Below are 17823 nucleotides of genomic sequence, written 5' to 3'. Positions count from 1 at the left end.
CAATTCCGCGTGTGGCTCCAGCGTGGTTGAGGTGGGTTGGCCAACTTCCACCCTCCGCCTCGAGCCGTACAATTCCTCTTGTGTCATCGATTCCGTTTCGACAGGCTTCGACATTCTGTGGGGCTTCAGCGGCTCCGATGATCAGGCGCTGTTAGCTTCCAAGCAAAAGAGAAAATTTTATCATTCGGGCACCTCGGCGTGTGTTTCGGATCTGCCAGTTTCGCATTTCCTTAGTCGTGCTCAAAGCAATCCTCCGTGGCCTGCTTCGATGGCGTCTATCACTTCAGATTCCTCAACTGCAGGCACCGTAGAAGCTGCGTCAATGGACGGCGGCAAAGTGTTGGGATCAGGCAGCTTCAACGCTACGGATTCGAAGACGCATCAACCGTTGGCGGGGTCGCCCCCAGCAGGGACAGACAATGACAGCGGTGATTCGACTGCGATCAGCACGCCTCTACTTGTGGGGATTATCGCCGCCTTGGTGGTCATTTTCATTGCCGTCCTGTTCGTGATTCGTTCCCGACGTCGACGATACAAGCCGAAATTGTCCTCGCCCAGCTACACCTCGGGGTTCCAGAGGGTGGCATCGACGAAATCGCTAGAGAACTCTTCGGATGCACTCGGAGCAAGCGGGGCGTCGACAATCGTGACTTCTCCCCAGCCTCCCTACATGGAAACGTTCAAGTTGCCGCGGTTGTCCACGAAAGACGCGTCCGGGGACCACATTGCTATTGACGTCCCTGAAATCCACACCCCGGGCAATGCGGGGATGACTTCATGGCGGGATACTCAAGCATCTCGAACAACCAGTCTCATCAGTGGACGGTCGGTGTTCTCAGCATCAATTCTCATGCGTGGGGGGCTGCGCTCTACTCTTCCGAGCCTCGCATCTTTCTGGGGCTCACGCACCAGCGGAATGCACCAGACAAATGAGCCCCAAGCAACGGATGTATCTGCATCGACCGCGGAATTTGCACGCACCGTACCAACAGCTCCTAATTCGAACGCTGCCACTGCACCACCACCTCTACACGAGGAGAGGCATACGGATGGGGGTGCTTGGAGAGATCTCTCGGAGACATGCTGGTCTATTGGTCCGGGCAGTGACAGCGAGACAGAAAGTGAGCGGTTCTCGATTGCTGCAGCTTCGTACCCTCAGGCTGGAGCACTTGTTTTGTACCCTCGTCGGTTGTCCACGCTCTCAGATGACATCGCCGACATCGACGAGGAAGGAACTCTGAAGGACCACGAGGTGAACTCGCTTGACGATTCCTCTCGTCGACGAGATCGTGTTATGAGCTCTCTGGACGATTGGTCTCCTCGAAGGGAGAGGGGTATCAGCATGCTCGATGACTCGTCCCCTCGACGAGTACGAGGGCTTAGCGCCCTTGACAGCCGACGGAAGGCTAACTCACTCGCTGACATAGTAGAAACCAACAAATCTGGGGGCTCCTACTTCTCAGTAGACTCGGACTACTACGATGAAACGATTAAAGACTGCAGCTCGATTCTCTTCGACGATGATGACAGTGATAGTGATAGTAGTGACAGTGATGATAGCTTGCTGGAGGAGGAATTCTAGCAAGTTGAAGTGTCAATCCATTACTGTACAATCTCGATGTGCACAGCGATATCACTCTTTATCCTCCTCTGTGATAGCTCTCCTTCGCCTCCACTTTGGCAGCGCGCGTGTTGCAATCAACTCCCAGCTAATACTTGCAACGAATTCCGCGATAAAGAGCCAAAATAATTTCCAGCGAAATTCTGAAGGTATTGGCATCAGTTGAAAAGTATCATTGATTGCATCCGAGTTGTCCAATAACAACCACAAGTTCACAACCAGCTCTTCAACCAGCAAAACCGTAAAAACAAGGTTTGTGTAGAACGGCAGCCGGAATGGATCATTCACGTTCAAGGCTGCTGCTGCAGCCACGTACTGCAAATGAGCGAACAACCACGTAACTGTATCTTCGTAAGAGTACTTGATGTTCTCAAGGTCGTGATCTTTGAAAACCGCGCAATTCGAAGAAGTTACATCAACTCTGCTCACATAAGCCAAGCCATTTTCTATAGAGCAATACCATCCGGTCTCATGACTCATCAACACGAATGCCAACGCGAAAAATGCAGCAAAAATCACGATGTGTCCCAGGAGAGAAGCGATAATCTCCAGCGAGAACAGTGTTGTAGGTGGTTTTGCCCGCGACAATACCCCGGAAGGACCAGTATACAGCATGCACATAGCAAGAGCTAGGACAATTGTAAGGTCATCCCAAAAGTACTGCATATCTGTGAGCTGCAGGTCAATGTCAGCCCACGTGCCAATCTGCGCCAACACACTCGCCATGCCCAACTGGATGATCGGGTACAGCACCATGTACTTGAAACCCAGGAACGACGTCGTCAAGGCGCACCGACCCTCGCGAATCAACACCGGCACGTCCAAGATCGCCTTCGCCTTGCTCGTGAACGGCGCCACGATCGAAGCCTCCGCGCTGGACAGGGCCAGACCCACGTGCGCAGCCTTCAGCGCGCCGCAGTCGTTTGTGCCGTCGCCGCACATGCCCACCACCAGCCCAAGCGAGATGAGCTGCTCCACGATCCATGCCTTCTGCTGCGGCCGCACGCGAGCGAACACTGGCGTCTGCTGGATAATGCGTCTCACTGTTTCGTCTCCGCAGTCGCGTTGCAACTTGTCGAGCGCAGCGCCCGTGATGGCCAAATCGAACTCCGCCAGCACCTCGTCCATATTGGTGCTGTTGAAGCTGGTCCACTGCACCACCTCCGACTTCTTCACGTCGTCCACTGACACGAATACCGTGCCACCCGCGAGCTCGTCCACGTCCACGACGGCCACCTTGCTCTTCATCTTCATCTCCAGCTCGCGACACACATGCACGGCAGTGAGCGCGTTGTCGCCCGTGATAACGCGGACGTCGATGTCGGCGACGTACAACTCGTCGAGCATGCTCTTGGTCTCGGGCTTCAGTTCGTTCTTGAACAGCGCGAGACCCTCGAACTCGACTGCGCTCTCCACCTCGTCGCGATTGTTCACATCGATGGGAGCGTTTGGGTTGAGCTCTTTCACGCCGAAGCCGATGCAGTAGTATCCGTCGGTGGAGTAGGCGAGTGTTTTGTGTTTGAGGTCGGGTGGCGTTGTGGTGGAAATGGCGCTTACAGCTTCTAGCGATCCCTTGACGAAGACGAAGCGTTTGCCTGTATCGATCTCTTCGACGACGGCACTGGATCGCTGGCATGTAGCATCGAATGCAAAACGACTGATGATCCCGTGTTTTGTTTCGTCTGGAGCTGTCACAACAGCAATGTATTGCTCGTAGGGAGGTATGGGGAAGAATTCCATGGAATAGCCTGAAGCTCTAAACATCGCAAGATCAAGAGAGTATCCTTGGAAAGCTCCACCATACTCAGACAATCCATGGCATGTCGCCATGCCCAATTTGAATTTCGATGGGGAACTTGTTTGGGTAGGCTGAACGCTCAATGAAAATTTCTCGGTGATGGCCACTCCAGCAAAGGTGAGGTGTTCTTTGGTGAGGGTTCCAGTTTTATCAAAGCAAAAGCAGGAGAGCTGTCCGCATGAGTTCACACGCCGTGAGTCAGTGCAGAATATTCCACGTCGGTACAAACGGTGCATTGAAAACCCAATTCCAGAAGTGAGAACGAGGGGAAGCGTGGGAGGAACAGCGACCGTAATGAGATCCAATGAATCAACAATCGTCTCACTGACGGTCTTGCTAATGTGAATACCATCCAGAAGCCGCTTTATAAACGCCGCGATTGCTACTGCCCAAAGAATAACCAAGTACCGATAGCTGTCGCGCTCGAACTCGAATGTGATCTGTGTGGGGAACAAAATGCTACGGAATAGCTCTCCTTTGCCTGTGGAAAATCCCGTGCTGACCACAACTCCCTTACATTGGGTGTCGCTCTCGTAAACTCTAATGATGGTGGACCCAGCATGCAAAAATGAGGCCTTGTGTTTTTCTCGAGCTGAAGTTTCAGTGATGAACCCTGCTCCAGTTGCTGGTTCCTTGTTGACAGGCACTGCTTCACCTGTCAGAGACGCCTCGTCCGCAGTACAGCCACCAGATAGCAGTAAAATATCCGCGCCCACGAGTCCTTCACTTACTAGGATGATGTCGCCTGGAACCAACTCCGCTTCGTGAACTCGAAAGACAATTGATCCTCGCAGAACTTGGAAGTGTCTATTGCTACGAACAAGACTACACAGACGGTTATTGTTCGAGACCTCGGAGTAGATTTCGTAAGCCAACGACAGTGTAGACATCGACATGATCACGATGGCATACTTGGTGTAGTCCTTGAAAAACCAAACCACAATGCTGAATATCTGGAAAATGTAAAATGGATGCACTAGCTTCACGAAGAGCAGCTCCGCAATGCTGGGCTTGTCGATCGAAATGCGGTTCGCCCCAAAAAGCTCTTGTTTGGTACGCACAACGTGTTCATCCAGTCCAGTATCGGATCGCCTCTGCAGCTTGCCCAGGTCCTCTCGAATAGTTGCAAGGTATCGACGAAATTCGCCCCGCTCGTAGTCATAGACGTATCGTTGCTTCTTAAACTCGAACCAGACCCACGGCACTTTCGTGCGATAGTCGTCGCCACTTGGAGTTGGGTGATGTATGACGCACTCGACCCAGCGAGCTTGCACTCCATTTCCGTGAAGAAAAACCAACATGTAGTCGGCATCACCCGCAGCCGAATACGGCAATGCAACTCGAGCCACACGCGTGAAGATTTGAGGGTACCAGACAGATACGACGAGCAGCGTACCCCAAGACGCCAGTACTAGCACGCAATAAAGCATCAAGCGTGCGCACGAGTATGCAAAGGGCAGCATCCGTAGATGTTCATTGGGAGCATACACCAGCTGCGCCCGCTGGCCTGCCAGGTCGTCGATAGGGACCAGCAGGTGCTCACGCAGACTCTTCATCATCGTTCACAACGCGGGAGGAATAATGGCGACCAACGGTCAGTGCCGAAGATCCCGACGTCGCTTCATGTCGAGTCGCACGTTGCATGAATGAAGATAGCAACATGTATTGATCTTGATCTCCGGCACTCACTGTTTCGTGTCAAAGTAGACGAAAGCACACTACGTCTTAGCTATCTTCTCCCACCAGCGAGGGAGAGTACGAGTGGCGAACATCTCCCAACCGACAGCGATGACTAGCTCAGCTACGAAGAATCCGACCAAGCTCCAACGGAACGAAGAGGGCATAGGCATCACCTGGAATTCGTCTTCCAGAGAGCCCGAAGTGTCGAGCAAGAACCATACGTTCACGCCAATTTCGGCTGTGATGGCGGCCGTGTAGATGGGGTTGCTCCAGAACGGCAAGCGGAACGGGTCCTTGATGTTGAAGGCGATGGCCACGGCCAGGTAGTCCAGATGAGCAAACAGCCACGTCACGGTGTCTTCATAGCCGTACTCGAGATCGTCCGGGTCGTCGGCGCCGTAGTCTACGAATATGGCACAGTTCTCCGAGACCGACGTGTCGTTTTCGTTCACGTAGGCCAGCGCGTCTTTGATCGGGCAATACCAACTATCTTGTTGTGCCATGAACGCGAACGCCGCAGCGAAAAACGCACAGTAAATGGCAATTTGACCGACGATCGAGGCCACAATTGGCAGGGAGAACAACGTCTTCGGTGGCTTCTCGTGCGACAGCTTGGTGGACGGTCCGGTATACAGCATGCACATAGCAAGCACCAGCACGATACCCAAATCGTCCCACAAGTATTGGTTGTTGGTCAGTTGGATATCCACATCTGCCCAGGTCCCGATCTGCGCCAACACACTCGCCATGCCCAACTGGATGATCGGATACAGCACCATGTACTTGAAACCCAGGAACGACGTCGTCAAGGCGCACCGACCCTCGCGAATCAACACCGGCACGTCCAAGATCGCCTTCGCCTTGCTCGTGAACGGCGCCACGATCGAAGCCTCCGCGCTGGACAGGGCCAGACCCACGTGCGCAGCCTTCAGCGCGCCGCAGTCGTTTGTGCCGTCGCCGCACATGCCCACCACCAGCCCAAGCGAGATGAGCTGCTCCACGATCCACGCCTTCTGCTGCGGCCGCACGCGAGCGAACACTGGCGTCTGCTGGATAATGCGTCTCACTGTTTCGTCTCCGCAGTCGCGTTGCAACTTGTCGAGCGCAGCGCCCGTGATGGCCAAATCGAACTCCGCCAGCACCTCGTCCATATTGGTGCTGTTGAAGCTGGTCCACTGCACCACCTCCGACTTCTTCACGTCGTCCACTGACACGAATACCGTGCCACCCGCGAGCTCGTCCACGTCCACGACGGCCACCTTGCTCTTCATCTTCATCTCCAGCTCGCGACACACATGCACAGCAGTGAGCGCGTTGTCGCCCGTGATAACGCGGACGTCGATGTCGGCGACGTACAACTCGTCGAGCATGCTCTTGGTCTCGGGCTTGAGTTCGTTCTTGAACAGCGCGAGACCCTCGAACTCGACTGCGCTCTCCACCTCGTCGCGATTGTTCACATCGATGGGAGCGTTTGGGTTGAGCTCTTTCACGCCGAAGCCGATGCAGTAGTATCCGTCGGTGGAGTAGGCGAGCGTTTTGTGTTTGAGGTCGGGTGGCGTTGTGGTGGAAATGGCGCTTACAGCTTCTGGCGATCCCTTGACGAAGACGAAGCGTTTTCCTGTATCGATTTCTTCGACGACGGCACTGGATCGCTGGCATGTAGCATCGAAGGTGAACCTCTTGACGATGCCATACCTCGAAGCATTATTATCCGAAGCAGTTGCGATGGCGACGTAATTTCCTTCACTCTTGTCGTAGTGGTGCTTGAAAGTGAACTTTGACGAGTCGAACATTGCCAAATCGAGAGAGTACCCTTGCAATACACCATCATGCTCCGACAAGCCATGACACGTGGCCATTGCAAGTCTGAAACGCGGCGGGATGCTTGACGTTACGGATGAAGCAGCACTCGAAGAGAACAATGGATCCACCCCGACAAAGCTCAAGTGTTCCTGAGTGAGCGTCCCCGTTTTGTCAAAGCAAAAGCACGAGAGCTGCCCGCAGGAATTTACGCGCTGAGAGTCGATACAAAAGATTCCTCCCTCTTGCAGTCGCTTCATGGCAAAACCAATACCAGACGAAAGAACAAGGGGGAGCGCTGGAGGCACAGCCACTGTGATCAAGTCGAGCGAGTTCACCAAAGTCGTCGCGAAAGGTGTGCCGACTTTTGACCCCTCGGAGACACGCTTGATGAAGGCTGCGATAGCCACCGCCCAGAGCACAGCGAGATAGCGATAACTATCTCGCTCGAACTCGAACACTATGGGCTTGGGGAACAGAATGCTACGGAAAAGCTCACCCTTCCCGGTGGAGAAGCCTGTGCTCAACACCACGCCCCTGCACCCTTCGTCGCCTCCACGGGTCGAGGTGATGGTAGAACCGGCATGCAGAAACGACGTCTTGTATTCCGATCGAGCTGAGACCTCGGTGAGGTGACCAGAACCGAGAGCGGGTTCTTTGTTGACTGGCAAAGCTTCACCCGTCAGGGAAGCTTCGTCAGCGGTACAAGTCCCCGAAAGCAGCAGGACGTCAGCGCACATGGGGCCTCCGGACACCACTAGAATATCCCCAGGGATTAACTCCGTTTCGTGGGTTCGAATGACCTCCGAGGATCGTACTACATCAACAAGACGGTCGCTGCGCACCAAGCTACGAAGTCGGTTGCTGTTCGAGACCTCAGCGTAGATCTCGTAGGCCATGGAGGTCGCAGAAAGCACGAGGATTATGATGGCGTAGACCGTGTATTCCTCCGAGAACCAAACCCCAGCGCTGAAGAGCTGGAAGAGGTAGAACGGATGCACCAACTTGACGAAGATCAGCATCAGAACGTGGGGCTTGTCAATCAACACTCGATTGGGACCGAACAGCTCGCTCTTCGATGCCACTGTGTGCTCGTCCAGTCCATCGTACAAGCGCGCTTGGATGTGTGCAAGGTCTTCGCGGATTGTCGACAAGTAGCGCTCGAATTCGCCACGCTCGAGGTTGTACACGTAGCGGTGCTTTTTGAACTCGAACCAAACCCACGGCACCTTGGCTCGTTCCTCGGCGCTGCCGGACTGGGGGCGGTGCACGACGCACTCTACCCACTGGGCGTGGAGACCTTCACCGTGCACCAGGACGAGCATGTAGTCGGCTTCCCCAACCGATGAGTACGGGATCCTCTTGCGAGCGATGCGTGTAAACACTTGCGGGAACCAGACCGACACGATGACCAGGATGCTGCAGGAGCACAGCGACAACGCGCAGTAGAGCGCCAGTCGGACGTAGGAGAAGACGAAGGGCTGCAGACGCACGGGCTCGTTGGGGGCGTGCACCAACTGCGCCCGCTGATCTGCCGACTCGTCGATAGGCACCACCAAGTGCTCCTGCAAGCTCTTCATCCTGGCGGCGGGCGACGGCGTACGGGCAGCCATGTTGGCCGATCAACTTCTGCGAGGCGCTGTAAGTTGAAAAGTGTACCAACACTGCCTAGGAGGGACGAGGGACGAACGACAAGGATGAACGCGGCACCGCCAGCACTTCCTACGTGTACAGGTACCACCGCCCCTCATCCCCGTTCAAATTCTTGAGAGGAGGACGTCGTAAGCTTTGAAGCACTGCATGGAGGCTGGTTGATGCGCCGAGTTGGTTGGGAAGAGATCAAGCCGCGAATGAGAGTGCTTGCTGGGGTGGTGACGCCTTGCGAGTCGGCTGTGCAGATGAGCTCGGCGCTCTCCTTTTTGCTAGCTGCGCCGATGCACATCACGAAATACGGACTGCACCTTGTCCGACTCCGACTTCAACTTCAACGTGCATTAGATACTTATTCAGCCGTGAGTCAGACGCATGCACGCACTACACGAATACACCACACGCTTTTCCTATGGTACTTTTGGATGGGGACAGTAAACTAGACTACGTGGTGTTGACGGCCCTCAATAGTTCGAGCCCACGTCGAACGAGAGCTTCGACCTCGAGGGCAGCTCCGACGCGTGCAAGTGCTCGCTGGCCTCTGTGCTGCGGAGCTCGTACTCGGTGCTGTCCAGACTGGAGAGACTCGAGGCGAAGCTCACGATCGTGTTGAGGGCGTCCTCGCCTTCCTCGACAATGTCATTCGTTGTGTAGCGCTCCTTGGGGATCGTTGACGCGTCCGAGTCTCGAATCGAGTCGCTGTACGTCGCAGACACCAGTCGGATGGAGTCGGCCGCGATGTCCTCCGACTCGTACACGCGTGGACTCGGCGGGCTGTCGTACTCGGAGCTCATGCTGGACGAGAAACTCACTTGCGTGTTTGAGGTGTCGAAGATGGGATTGAGGCTGGGCGAAGGCAACTCCGACGCCGACGGGCCAAGGGAGGCATTGAACAGCTGTGGTGCTGGTGGAATGGCGGCTGCGTCGCTAGAGTGAGCGTTGTCGAGTCTTACGTTACCTTCACCGGCTTTGACACTCTCACTTCGCACGTATCTGGTTGACAGCTTCCGCGCTTGAGCTTCGCGCGATTGGCTCCGGTTTCTCGAAGCGTAGGTGGGTGGAGTATTGAAGTCGTCATCGATGTCGAGCACGACGATTGCAGCCAGCGGTGTGTTGTCACTCAAGTCAAAGCTGGAATTGCAACCGCCATAGCGTCGCCCGTGACCGTGGTGACGATACCTTGGATCAAGCCTGGAATCCATCGGCGTCGCCACAGAAGAACCATCATCGGTGAACATACCGGAGGGGGTGCCCAGTGTCTTCTTCTTCCTGAGTCGATCATTGCGTACTGCCACGAAGACTGCGATCGCTGCGACGGCTGCAATCCCGCACATGACAGAGACGATCACGGTCAATCTCTTGCCACTCCACCCTGAGCTGGCTTTGGTGCCGGTGTTGGTATCGAGCTCGTGGGTGGAGCCATTGTCCGAAGGTCGGATGATGTTCGCCTGCGAGGCGGTAGCAGCGCTAGTTTGGGAGGGCGCCACCGTTCCTGCAGTGTTGGTGATCACATTGTCTTCGTTCGTCGCCTGAGACTTAGTCTCTTCTGGAGACAACGTAAGACTCTCAACAGAGGTCGGACTCGGAGTCAAAGTGGTGTCCTCCTCGAGGCTTGAGCCAACGGAGCTTGAGATAGTGTCGAAGCTGCTGCTGCTGCCCACGTCTACACCGGTATCAGTACTTGAACTGGACGATCTCGACGCGGGACCGACTCCTGCGCTTGCAGCGCTGCCGCTGGTGATACCGACTTCAGAGCTTGTGCTGGAGGAAGAGGACTCGCCGACGTTGGCGCTAAAGCCCGCACAGGAACTGGAGTTATCCTGCGAGCACGAGCTGCTTCTGCTCCCGCAGAACTCTTGCTGTGACCCTGCGCTGCTTGCACACGTCGTAGCATCTCCCGGCCCGGCACAGACGACCCAAGCCACCGTCACACCGGCCACGGACTCCACCTTCTTCTCACGGCACGAGCAAACTGCACAAAGCTCAACATCATTTCCAGTAGCATTTACACACTCCACGTAGCCTGCAGGGAACAGCGCCCCAGGCGCCGCCGATGCGTTGACGATGTAAAGATTCTCGGACGCGAAGTCGCACGCACTCAACGTTGTGTCAGTCGACGATGCACCGTGGCAACGCACAGCATAAAGCTGCGCCAACACCACGAGAAATAGACACCACTGCTGCATTCGACAAGAATTCATGGTACGCTGCGGGTTGATTTTGTGTGAATGAGTCTCAAGCGAATCGCGAATTGTGCGAGCTGAAGCTGCGACTAACCCCAGCGATATCATCGACTTGCCAGCTGGGGGCTCGCACCCTCACCTCGTGGACAACCCCTGTGAGCGTCAATGTGGCAAGTACGTTTCGCCGGCTGGAGTCTTACGACTCTTGCTAGCCGCCCGCATGTGCCGCTGACACAGATGGCCTGATGCGACTGTGCCTGTCGTCGAGAGCGAGACTGTGGCGGCGATCGCTTTGACTAGCGTAGGCTCTTGGTTGTCTCCAGATGCGCTGATGGTAGAGCGTGGGAGTCTGACCACTATAAAAACTCAAATGGATTCCTTGACTATTTTCTGGCCATCGGACAGCATCGACTTGACCCGAACCGCTGCTTGCAACAAGAAAACGAGTTCATTGTTCGAAATCGCCGGGGCTCGGTGGATAGTGTACAGTGTAGCTCAAGTTCCCTTCACGAATACTTCTGAGTTGCGCAGCATCTGTAGCCTCAGCGTGGCGTTCGTACGCGATGTTGCACCGATCTGGTCTCTACAGATGGCTTGACTGTCCCGTTCCGAACGAACTGTCCCGCTTCGATCATTTGACTCAACGCTAGCGTTGTTGACCGGGCTACAGTATATGCCACATTGCACGAGTTGACCTGGCTTACCCGCCAGAGGGTCTGGTCGAGGCCCATGAAGATCTGTACGTTGCACCTCGCGAATGGGAATTGCCAAGGAATAAGCTTATACATCGTCGTTACACCGTCGTGGAGCGATTCCCGCAGTATCATAGTCACAGCTGGTCGATAGCGTATCATTTGAGGAACTTGCCGCTACTGCTAAATCAAAATAAAAAACAGTGGATTCCTTTAAAAATATATGCATCGACTTGGCTTATGCTATGCCTTTTTTGCCGCAAACTTCCGCAAGTCTTGCATTGCCTGAGCGAAGAACTTAGTGTCTTTGTGGTATTGTTTGCGTGCATTTTCCGCCATGGCTGCGCGCTGCTTTGGAGTCGTTGATGACACCAGCCATTTGACAGATTTACAAATATCCGCTCCAGTAACAGCAGCCAGAAGACCGTCAGCATTCTCTAAACCGTGTTCGGATGAATAATTCCCGCCCAGCATCATTCGATCATGCTTTTCAAGTTTCGTAGGAGTCAGGACTCCCATTGAGCTGGAAAGTATGAGCTCGTTCATCGGTGGCGCGTCTGTCGTGACGATGACCGCTCCAGATGCACGCGCTTGATTGATATAGTGACCGTACCCCTCGCTCAGACTCGGGCACATGAGGAACGCTGCCTCAGCGGTGAGTTTTGTGAAGGCAAGCCGTTCCATCATGCCGAAGTGGAGGTTGACGGTACTCCGGCTGTACCACCACACCCACTTGCCGTAAGCTCCTTGCATCAAGTAGTTATACGAGCCTTCATTCATGTACAGATCCAGAGGCGGCAAGCCTGGCGTCGATGTCCAGCAATCCAGCAGTTCCTTGGTTCCTTTCCAAATGCTAGTGCCGGCCGTATGCACAAATGTGACGTGCGAGAAATCCTTCGGCGCGATAGCATCTTCGCCCAGACGCTTGCGCGCAAAATGCGCTTGGTCCGAGGACGTGTGCTTGGTGTGAAATACCTGCACGTTGCGAGGATTGCCTTCCTGCTTGTACCACTGCGTGACTCGGTCGTAACACACCTTCGTTTTGCACAGCACGACGTCCACTCTCCAGTAATGCTCCGGCGTAAGCTCGACCATCTCAATGTTCGGCATGAGGTACACGGGTTTGTTCTCGGGCCAGTTTGGCGAAGCCGGCACGCCATCCCAGTAGTGCTGGAAGAAGATCATTGGCGTCGTGGGGCACAGGTCGAAGTAGTCCACCTCGTGCCCGACCTCGGGGTCGAACAACTTCACCTCCAGAGCCCACAGAGGCAGCAGTCGAGACTTGAGATCTGTACCAAACCACAAGCACAGTCATATTAGCACTACCATAAGCTACCAAGTGCATCACGCAACGCACACTTGGCGTAGGCGACTGCATCCTCGCAGTAGCCGTTGCCGTGCAGGCCAATAGGCAGAAAGATGTCGACTTCGGGGCACTGCCGCAGCTTCTGCAACAGGTCGGGGTCGTTCTCGTGGATCACTTCATGAGGGTTGCTCGCCACCCCGTTGGGTCCTTGGTGGCCGGGTGAGCCGTACTGCCACGACAGCACCGCGTTCGCATCCGTCACGCAAGACTCGTGGAGCAGGCTCAAGTGCAGCAAATCTGCCTCCGACACCTCCCAGTCGGCGGTCAACGTGTCTACTAAGCCGACAGTGCGCTCACGTCGCAACGTGGAGCTGTGTGGCAACGACAGCATCTGGAGCAAGAGCATTGCGGACCCCAGAGTCAGCAGCAGCACTGGCAGGCGATACAGCCATGGCTGGGGAGCGCGCCATTGACTGGACTTGTGCGGACTCCACTTGGTCATGGCGAGGGTTGTATCCAAAGAGGCGCGGTCCCGAAAATGGAGGACGGGGTGGAGGAGTTTCGAGCAAAAACTGTAGGACTGCTTGCTGTGCTGAACGGATGTACCTGGTTCCTGAATAGTTGTCCTTTTTCAGTCGTCAAGTTGAAGTTGATTGCGCTAGTCGTGCCTTCGGGCCAGAAAACATACATGCACGTACAATATTACCGGAAAAACGATTATTTGCAACCGCCTTCACGTAACCAACGTCATTTGCAACCGCCGCATTCATTTATCGCAGCGAAACCAACATCATTTTTAGAGCTCAAGAGGTGCAACCGTCCTGTTACCACCACACACTACACACAACACCTTCTGCTGTCGGCCCTCCGCAGGCGCCATGCACAGGTTGCAGGAACACCTGCTGGTGCCTGTTCACAAGCCCGAGGACCAACACGAGGAAGTGGTGGTCCACGCCCCGAATGAACCCTTGCGAATCATCCCATTCGCGTTCTCGTACCTGCACCTGGTCCTCTACGTGGTTGTTGGTGTGGCTTCAGGCGGCTTGGTCTTCATTCTCTCCGTCTGGTACCCACACGTGTTCACATTCCTCGCTCGCACCCAGTTGCCACTTTCATCAGCAGCAAATGCCGACTACGTGCTTATCCTCGTGTATGGCAAGGGCCTTCACGCTCAATGGCTTGAGTGCCGCGTTAACAGATCCGCTGAGAATAATGCAAACGATGCCGCCAAAACCCCGTGGATCTGGTTCGAGTTCAAGAAGCACCGCTACGTTTACAGTATCGAACGCGGCGAGTTCAGAAGGTACTTAGCTACTATTCAAGAGGATCTTGGTGCAATGAAAGCCCGCATCGACAGCGGGCTTGCCAATCGCGAAGTCAATTCGAGAATTGAGCACTTTGGTGCAAACAAGGTGCTGATCGAGAAGCCACGAGTCCCCGTGCTGCTTTTTCGCAAGCTTGTGGCCCCCTTCTACATCTTCCAGGTCATCAGCGCCATTATCTGGTTCTTTGAAGCGTACACCGTCTACGCGGTTATTATCGTCTGCTTGTCGGCGCTCTCCATCACGAATGAAATTTATGTCGAAGTGTCCAACAGCAATCGTCTGAGGAGCCTTGTTCGAAGCGACCACAGGATTCCTGTTGTGCGTGCTGGTATTACCGCTGAGATCCATGAATCTGAACTAGTCCCTGGTGACATTGTCGAGCTGAAGGAAGGTCCCGTGTGTGCAGATATCCTACTGCTTTCTGGCTTGTGTGTCGCTGATGAAGCTTCTCTTACCGGCGAAGCACTACCGGTTAATAAGGAACCAGCGATAGGATCAGGTCAAGTCACGGAGGTACTGGCTCGAGCTCAGTACAAGGCATCATGCCTGCATGCTGGGTCAATCATTACCCGAGTGCGAGAAGGAAGCGAGAAGTGCCGCGGTGTTGTACTCAGCACTGGGTTTTCCACTGGTCGTGGCGAACTATTTCGCAGCATTCTCTTCCCAAAACCAATTTCGTTTGAGTTCGAGCGTGACAGCTATCGCTATCTGGTCGTTCTTTGGTCGATCGCGATCGCTGCATTTATCAAGCGCGTCGTCGATGGAGCAGGAACTAACACACCATTCTTCAAGACGATGCTTCACTCATTGGATCTTATCACTATTGCCGTGCCACCAGCGCTGCCACTTGTCCTCTCGTCTGGCATTGGTTTCGCCATGCAAAGGTTGCAGAAGCGCGGTATTTTCTGCATCGACTCTCGTCGGGTAAATTCGTGTGGCCAAGTGACGTGTTATTGCTTTGATAAAACAGGCACACTTACGCAAGAACACCTCAGCTTCGTAGGCGTTGACGACCCGAAAGCTGTTGGCGTGCCCACACTTTCGATTCCTCCTCAAGTTAAACTTGTAATGGCCACTTGCCACAGCTTATCCGAACACGAAGGTGAACTACAGGGATACCCACTTGAGCTTGCCATGTTTAACGCATCACACTACAGCATGGAGTATATCAACGAGAAGGTCAAGGGCAGCTTTATCGCGATGGTGACTACGACCGAGGATGAAACAAGTAAGTACGGGGTTTTAAAGCGCTTTGCTTTCGATGCTACACACCAGCGGTCGAGCACTATCATCGAGGAAGTGGAAACCAAGAAGCGCTTCGTGGTCGTTAAGGGATCGCCAGAAGCAATAAGTGCGATTTCAGTGTCCACGCCTGCAGATTTACAGCAAAAAGTGCACTCATACTCAGCTGATGGCTACTATTGCATCGGATTTGGCATGAAAGAGCTAGTTTCGAGTAGCACACCCATTGATACTATCAATCGCGAAGAAGTGGAGTGTGCTGTTGAATTCCAGGGAGTGGCGATTTTCAAGAACGAGCTCAAGCCCGAGACAAGGGGGATGCTAGATGAACTAGCAGAAGCCAAGATCGACGTTCGCATTATCACAGGTGACAATGCCCTCACTGCGATTCACGTTTGCCGAGAGCTAGAGATGCCATTGAAATCGAAAATTGCAGTTGTGCATGTGGACGCAACCACAGGCAATACGGTATACATCTCAGCAAGTGCAGTTAAGGCATCAGCCTCAGCACAATGGCAGAGCTTCAACTCGAGTAATATTGATGAAGTCATGGCAGAATACGATCTCGCTGTGACAGGTGCAGCACTGGAAAAAATTCGGAATGACTGCGGTGATGACACCATACAGCGGATCATCAAGCAGTCGCCCATTTTTGCTCGAGTTCGTCCTCAGCAGAAGACATGGATTGTTGAACAGCTCATTGAAATGGGTCTGGTCGTTGGAATGTGTGGAGATGGCACTAACGATTGCGGCGCCCTGAAGGCTGCGCATGTGGGACTGGCGTTGTCAAGTGCTGAGGCGTCGATCGTTGCGCCATTTACGAGCAAAGCAAAAGCGATTTTAGATGTCCCGGTACTTCTACGCGAAGGCCGCTGCGCTTTGACGACATCGTTCCAAAGTTTCAAGTTCATGTGCTTATATCCTATCGTCCAGCTAGGTATGGTTGTGGTTCTGGCGCAGGTTGGTGCCGACGCTGGAACAGAAGTGATTTTAACAAACAACCAGTACGTATGGGATGACATGGGCATCGTTCTCGGACTCTCGATAGCGATGTTATACACTGGACCTACTCTCAGATTGTCGTTGGAGAAGCCGCCCAATACACTATTCTCAGTGAGAATTGTCGCGTCAATCGTTGGGCAAGTCTTCATTTTTGCTGCAGGGTTTGCCTCAGCGTTTGCGGTGTTGCATCATGAAGACAGTTGGTTCTGCTCGGTCAAGAATGCCTTAGTCTACGTGAATGACCCAAACGCAACCGAATCATCCAATTGCGCAGTATTCAAGGACTATGACATGGAGGCGCTGGAATACTCATACGAGGACACTACGACGTGGCTGTTCGTGCATTTTTCCTACATCGTAGTGGCAATTGCCTTCAACGTCCTAAAAGACCGGTTCCGTCTCCCGTTCTACACCAACCGCATCTTCACCACGCTGGTGATTTCGGCTCTGGGCGTGAACCTGTGGTTTCTGCTCGACACTTCGGGAGTGATCAACAACACGTTCCAAGTGATGCCAATCCCCGCCTCCTTCCGCTGCAAACTATTGCTACTTTTCCTCGCAGAACTTTTCCTCGCTAGTGGCTGGGAATTCGTGGCAACCCGTACTCTTCCAGAATGGTTTGCGAAACGATCCAAAACGTAGACCCCTAGATAGGAAAGGTAGGGATCACCAAACTACTACATGCATACATACAAACATACATACATACACAGCATGAACACTTTTCCTAGGCTTGTAGTGCGTTGTCATAACGCACTACAAACTCCAAGCCGTTGTGCAGTGCTCAGTTGGTGACTCACGACGAGTGCGTTTTAACCTAGCGGGCGTCTCGAAGGCGCCCCCTGAGCATGTTCAAGCGCTTTCGCACGTGTCTGGAGCCGCGAATCTGTTCGCCATGCCATCGACTCTTGACGACATCGTCTGCAGTGGCCGACTTGATCTGGTTCGCGAGTATTTCTACGTCATTCCGTGGTCGCCCCAGGCGATCGGTGGGGAGGCAGCTGAAGGTCATCTGGGTCTGGTACAATAGATTTACTAACATGTGCATGGTGGCATGCTATGATGGAGCAATCACTACGGGCGGTGGAGGCTTTCATGGGAGCAGCTCGCACCGGAAAGTTGACGGTCCTTGACTGGCTGGAGGTGGAATTCAAGCCGAGTCTCCAGGTCGTCGAAGATGCTGCTGTGAGGCTGGTACCGCTGGGCACCTGGAAGTGGTGAAGTGGGTAATGAAAACATGTTCTGGTGAGAGGACCGCGGAAGTTCTTACCACTGCCGTAATGGCCGCAAAGCGTGACATGGAGGAGTATTTGATCAGCATCTGTGACGACGATACTCGCTTGAACGCCTTGGGCGCGGCATTGAAACGGGAAGCTGTATATGATGATATTGACCGAGTGATCGGGTTATCTGAGAGATGCAGGGAGTCTGACGTTTATGACCTTCGGCGCGCACTGCTGAACGCGATTAGATCAGACGCCTACGGAGTCGCGGAGCTACTGTGGGGCAGTCATCCAAGTGACC

The 17823-nt window shown here is 54.0% G+C and overlaps 4 protein-coding genes across 4 annotated transcripts; 1 reads left to right on the top strand and 3 right to left on the bottom strand.

Moving 5' to 3' along the window:
- Window positions 1-2046: 2046 nt before the first annotated feature.
- Window positions 2047-4978, bottom strand: IUM83_02726 (P-type ATPase (P-ATPase) Superfamily; the record flags this gene model as incomplete). Its single annotated transcript, XM_067926667.1, has 3 exons — window positions 2047-2067; window positions 2141-3250; window positions 4151-4978. The coding sequence occupies 3 exons, from the start codon at window positions 4976-4978 to the stop codon at window positions 2047-2049; spliced, it is 1959 nt and encodes a 652-aa protein (XP_067784253.1).
- A 159-nt stretch (window positions 4979-5137) lies between these two features.
- IUM83_02725 (P-type ATPase (P-ATPase) Superfamily) lies at window positions 5138-8512 on the bottom strand (the record flags this gene model as incomplete). Its single annotated transcript, XM_067926666.1, has 1 exon — window positions 5138-8512. The coding sequence occupies one exon, from the start codon at window positions 8510-8512 to the stop codon at window positions 5138-5140; it is 3375 nt and encodes a 1124-aa protein (XP_067784056.1).
- A 501-nt stretch (window positions 8513-9013) lies between these two features.
- On the bottom strand, window positions 9014-13232 carry IUM83_02724 (Homebox domain-containing protein; the record flags this gene model as incomplete). The annotated part of the gene is made up of 3 exons (XM_067926665.1): window positions 9014-10696; window positions 12130-12713; window positions 12782-13232. The coding sequence occupies 3 exons, from the start codon at window positions 13230-13232 to the stop codon at window positions 9014-9016; spliced, it is 2718 nt and encodes a 905-aa protein (XP_067784361.1).
- Window positions 13233-13608: 376 nt separating this feature from the next.
- Window positions 13609-16941, top strand: IUM83_02723 (P-type ATPase (P-ATPase) Superfamily; the record flags this gene model as incomplete). The annotated part of the gene is made up of 3 exons (XM_067926664.1): window positions 13609-14446; window positions 15026-15664; window positions 16574-16941. 3 exons carry the CDS (start codon window positions 13609-13611, stop codon window positions 16939-16941), a joined length of 1845 nt encoding a protein of 614 aa, XP_067784359.1.
- Between the last annotated feature and the right edge of the window lie 882 nt (window positions 16942-17823).

This window comes from Phytophthora cinnamomi (genome assembly GCF_018691715.1).
Source record: "Phytophthora cinnamomi strain GKB4 chromosome Unknown Contig92, whole genome shotgun sequence".
Lineage (NCBI taxonomy): Eukaryota > Oomycota > Peronosporomycetes > Peronosporales > Peronosporaceae > Phytophthora > Phytophthora cinnamomi.
The sequence above is the reverse complement of the archived record's forward strand: the minus strand, read 5'-3'. Positions and strand labels throughout refer to the sequence as shown.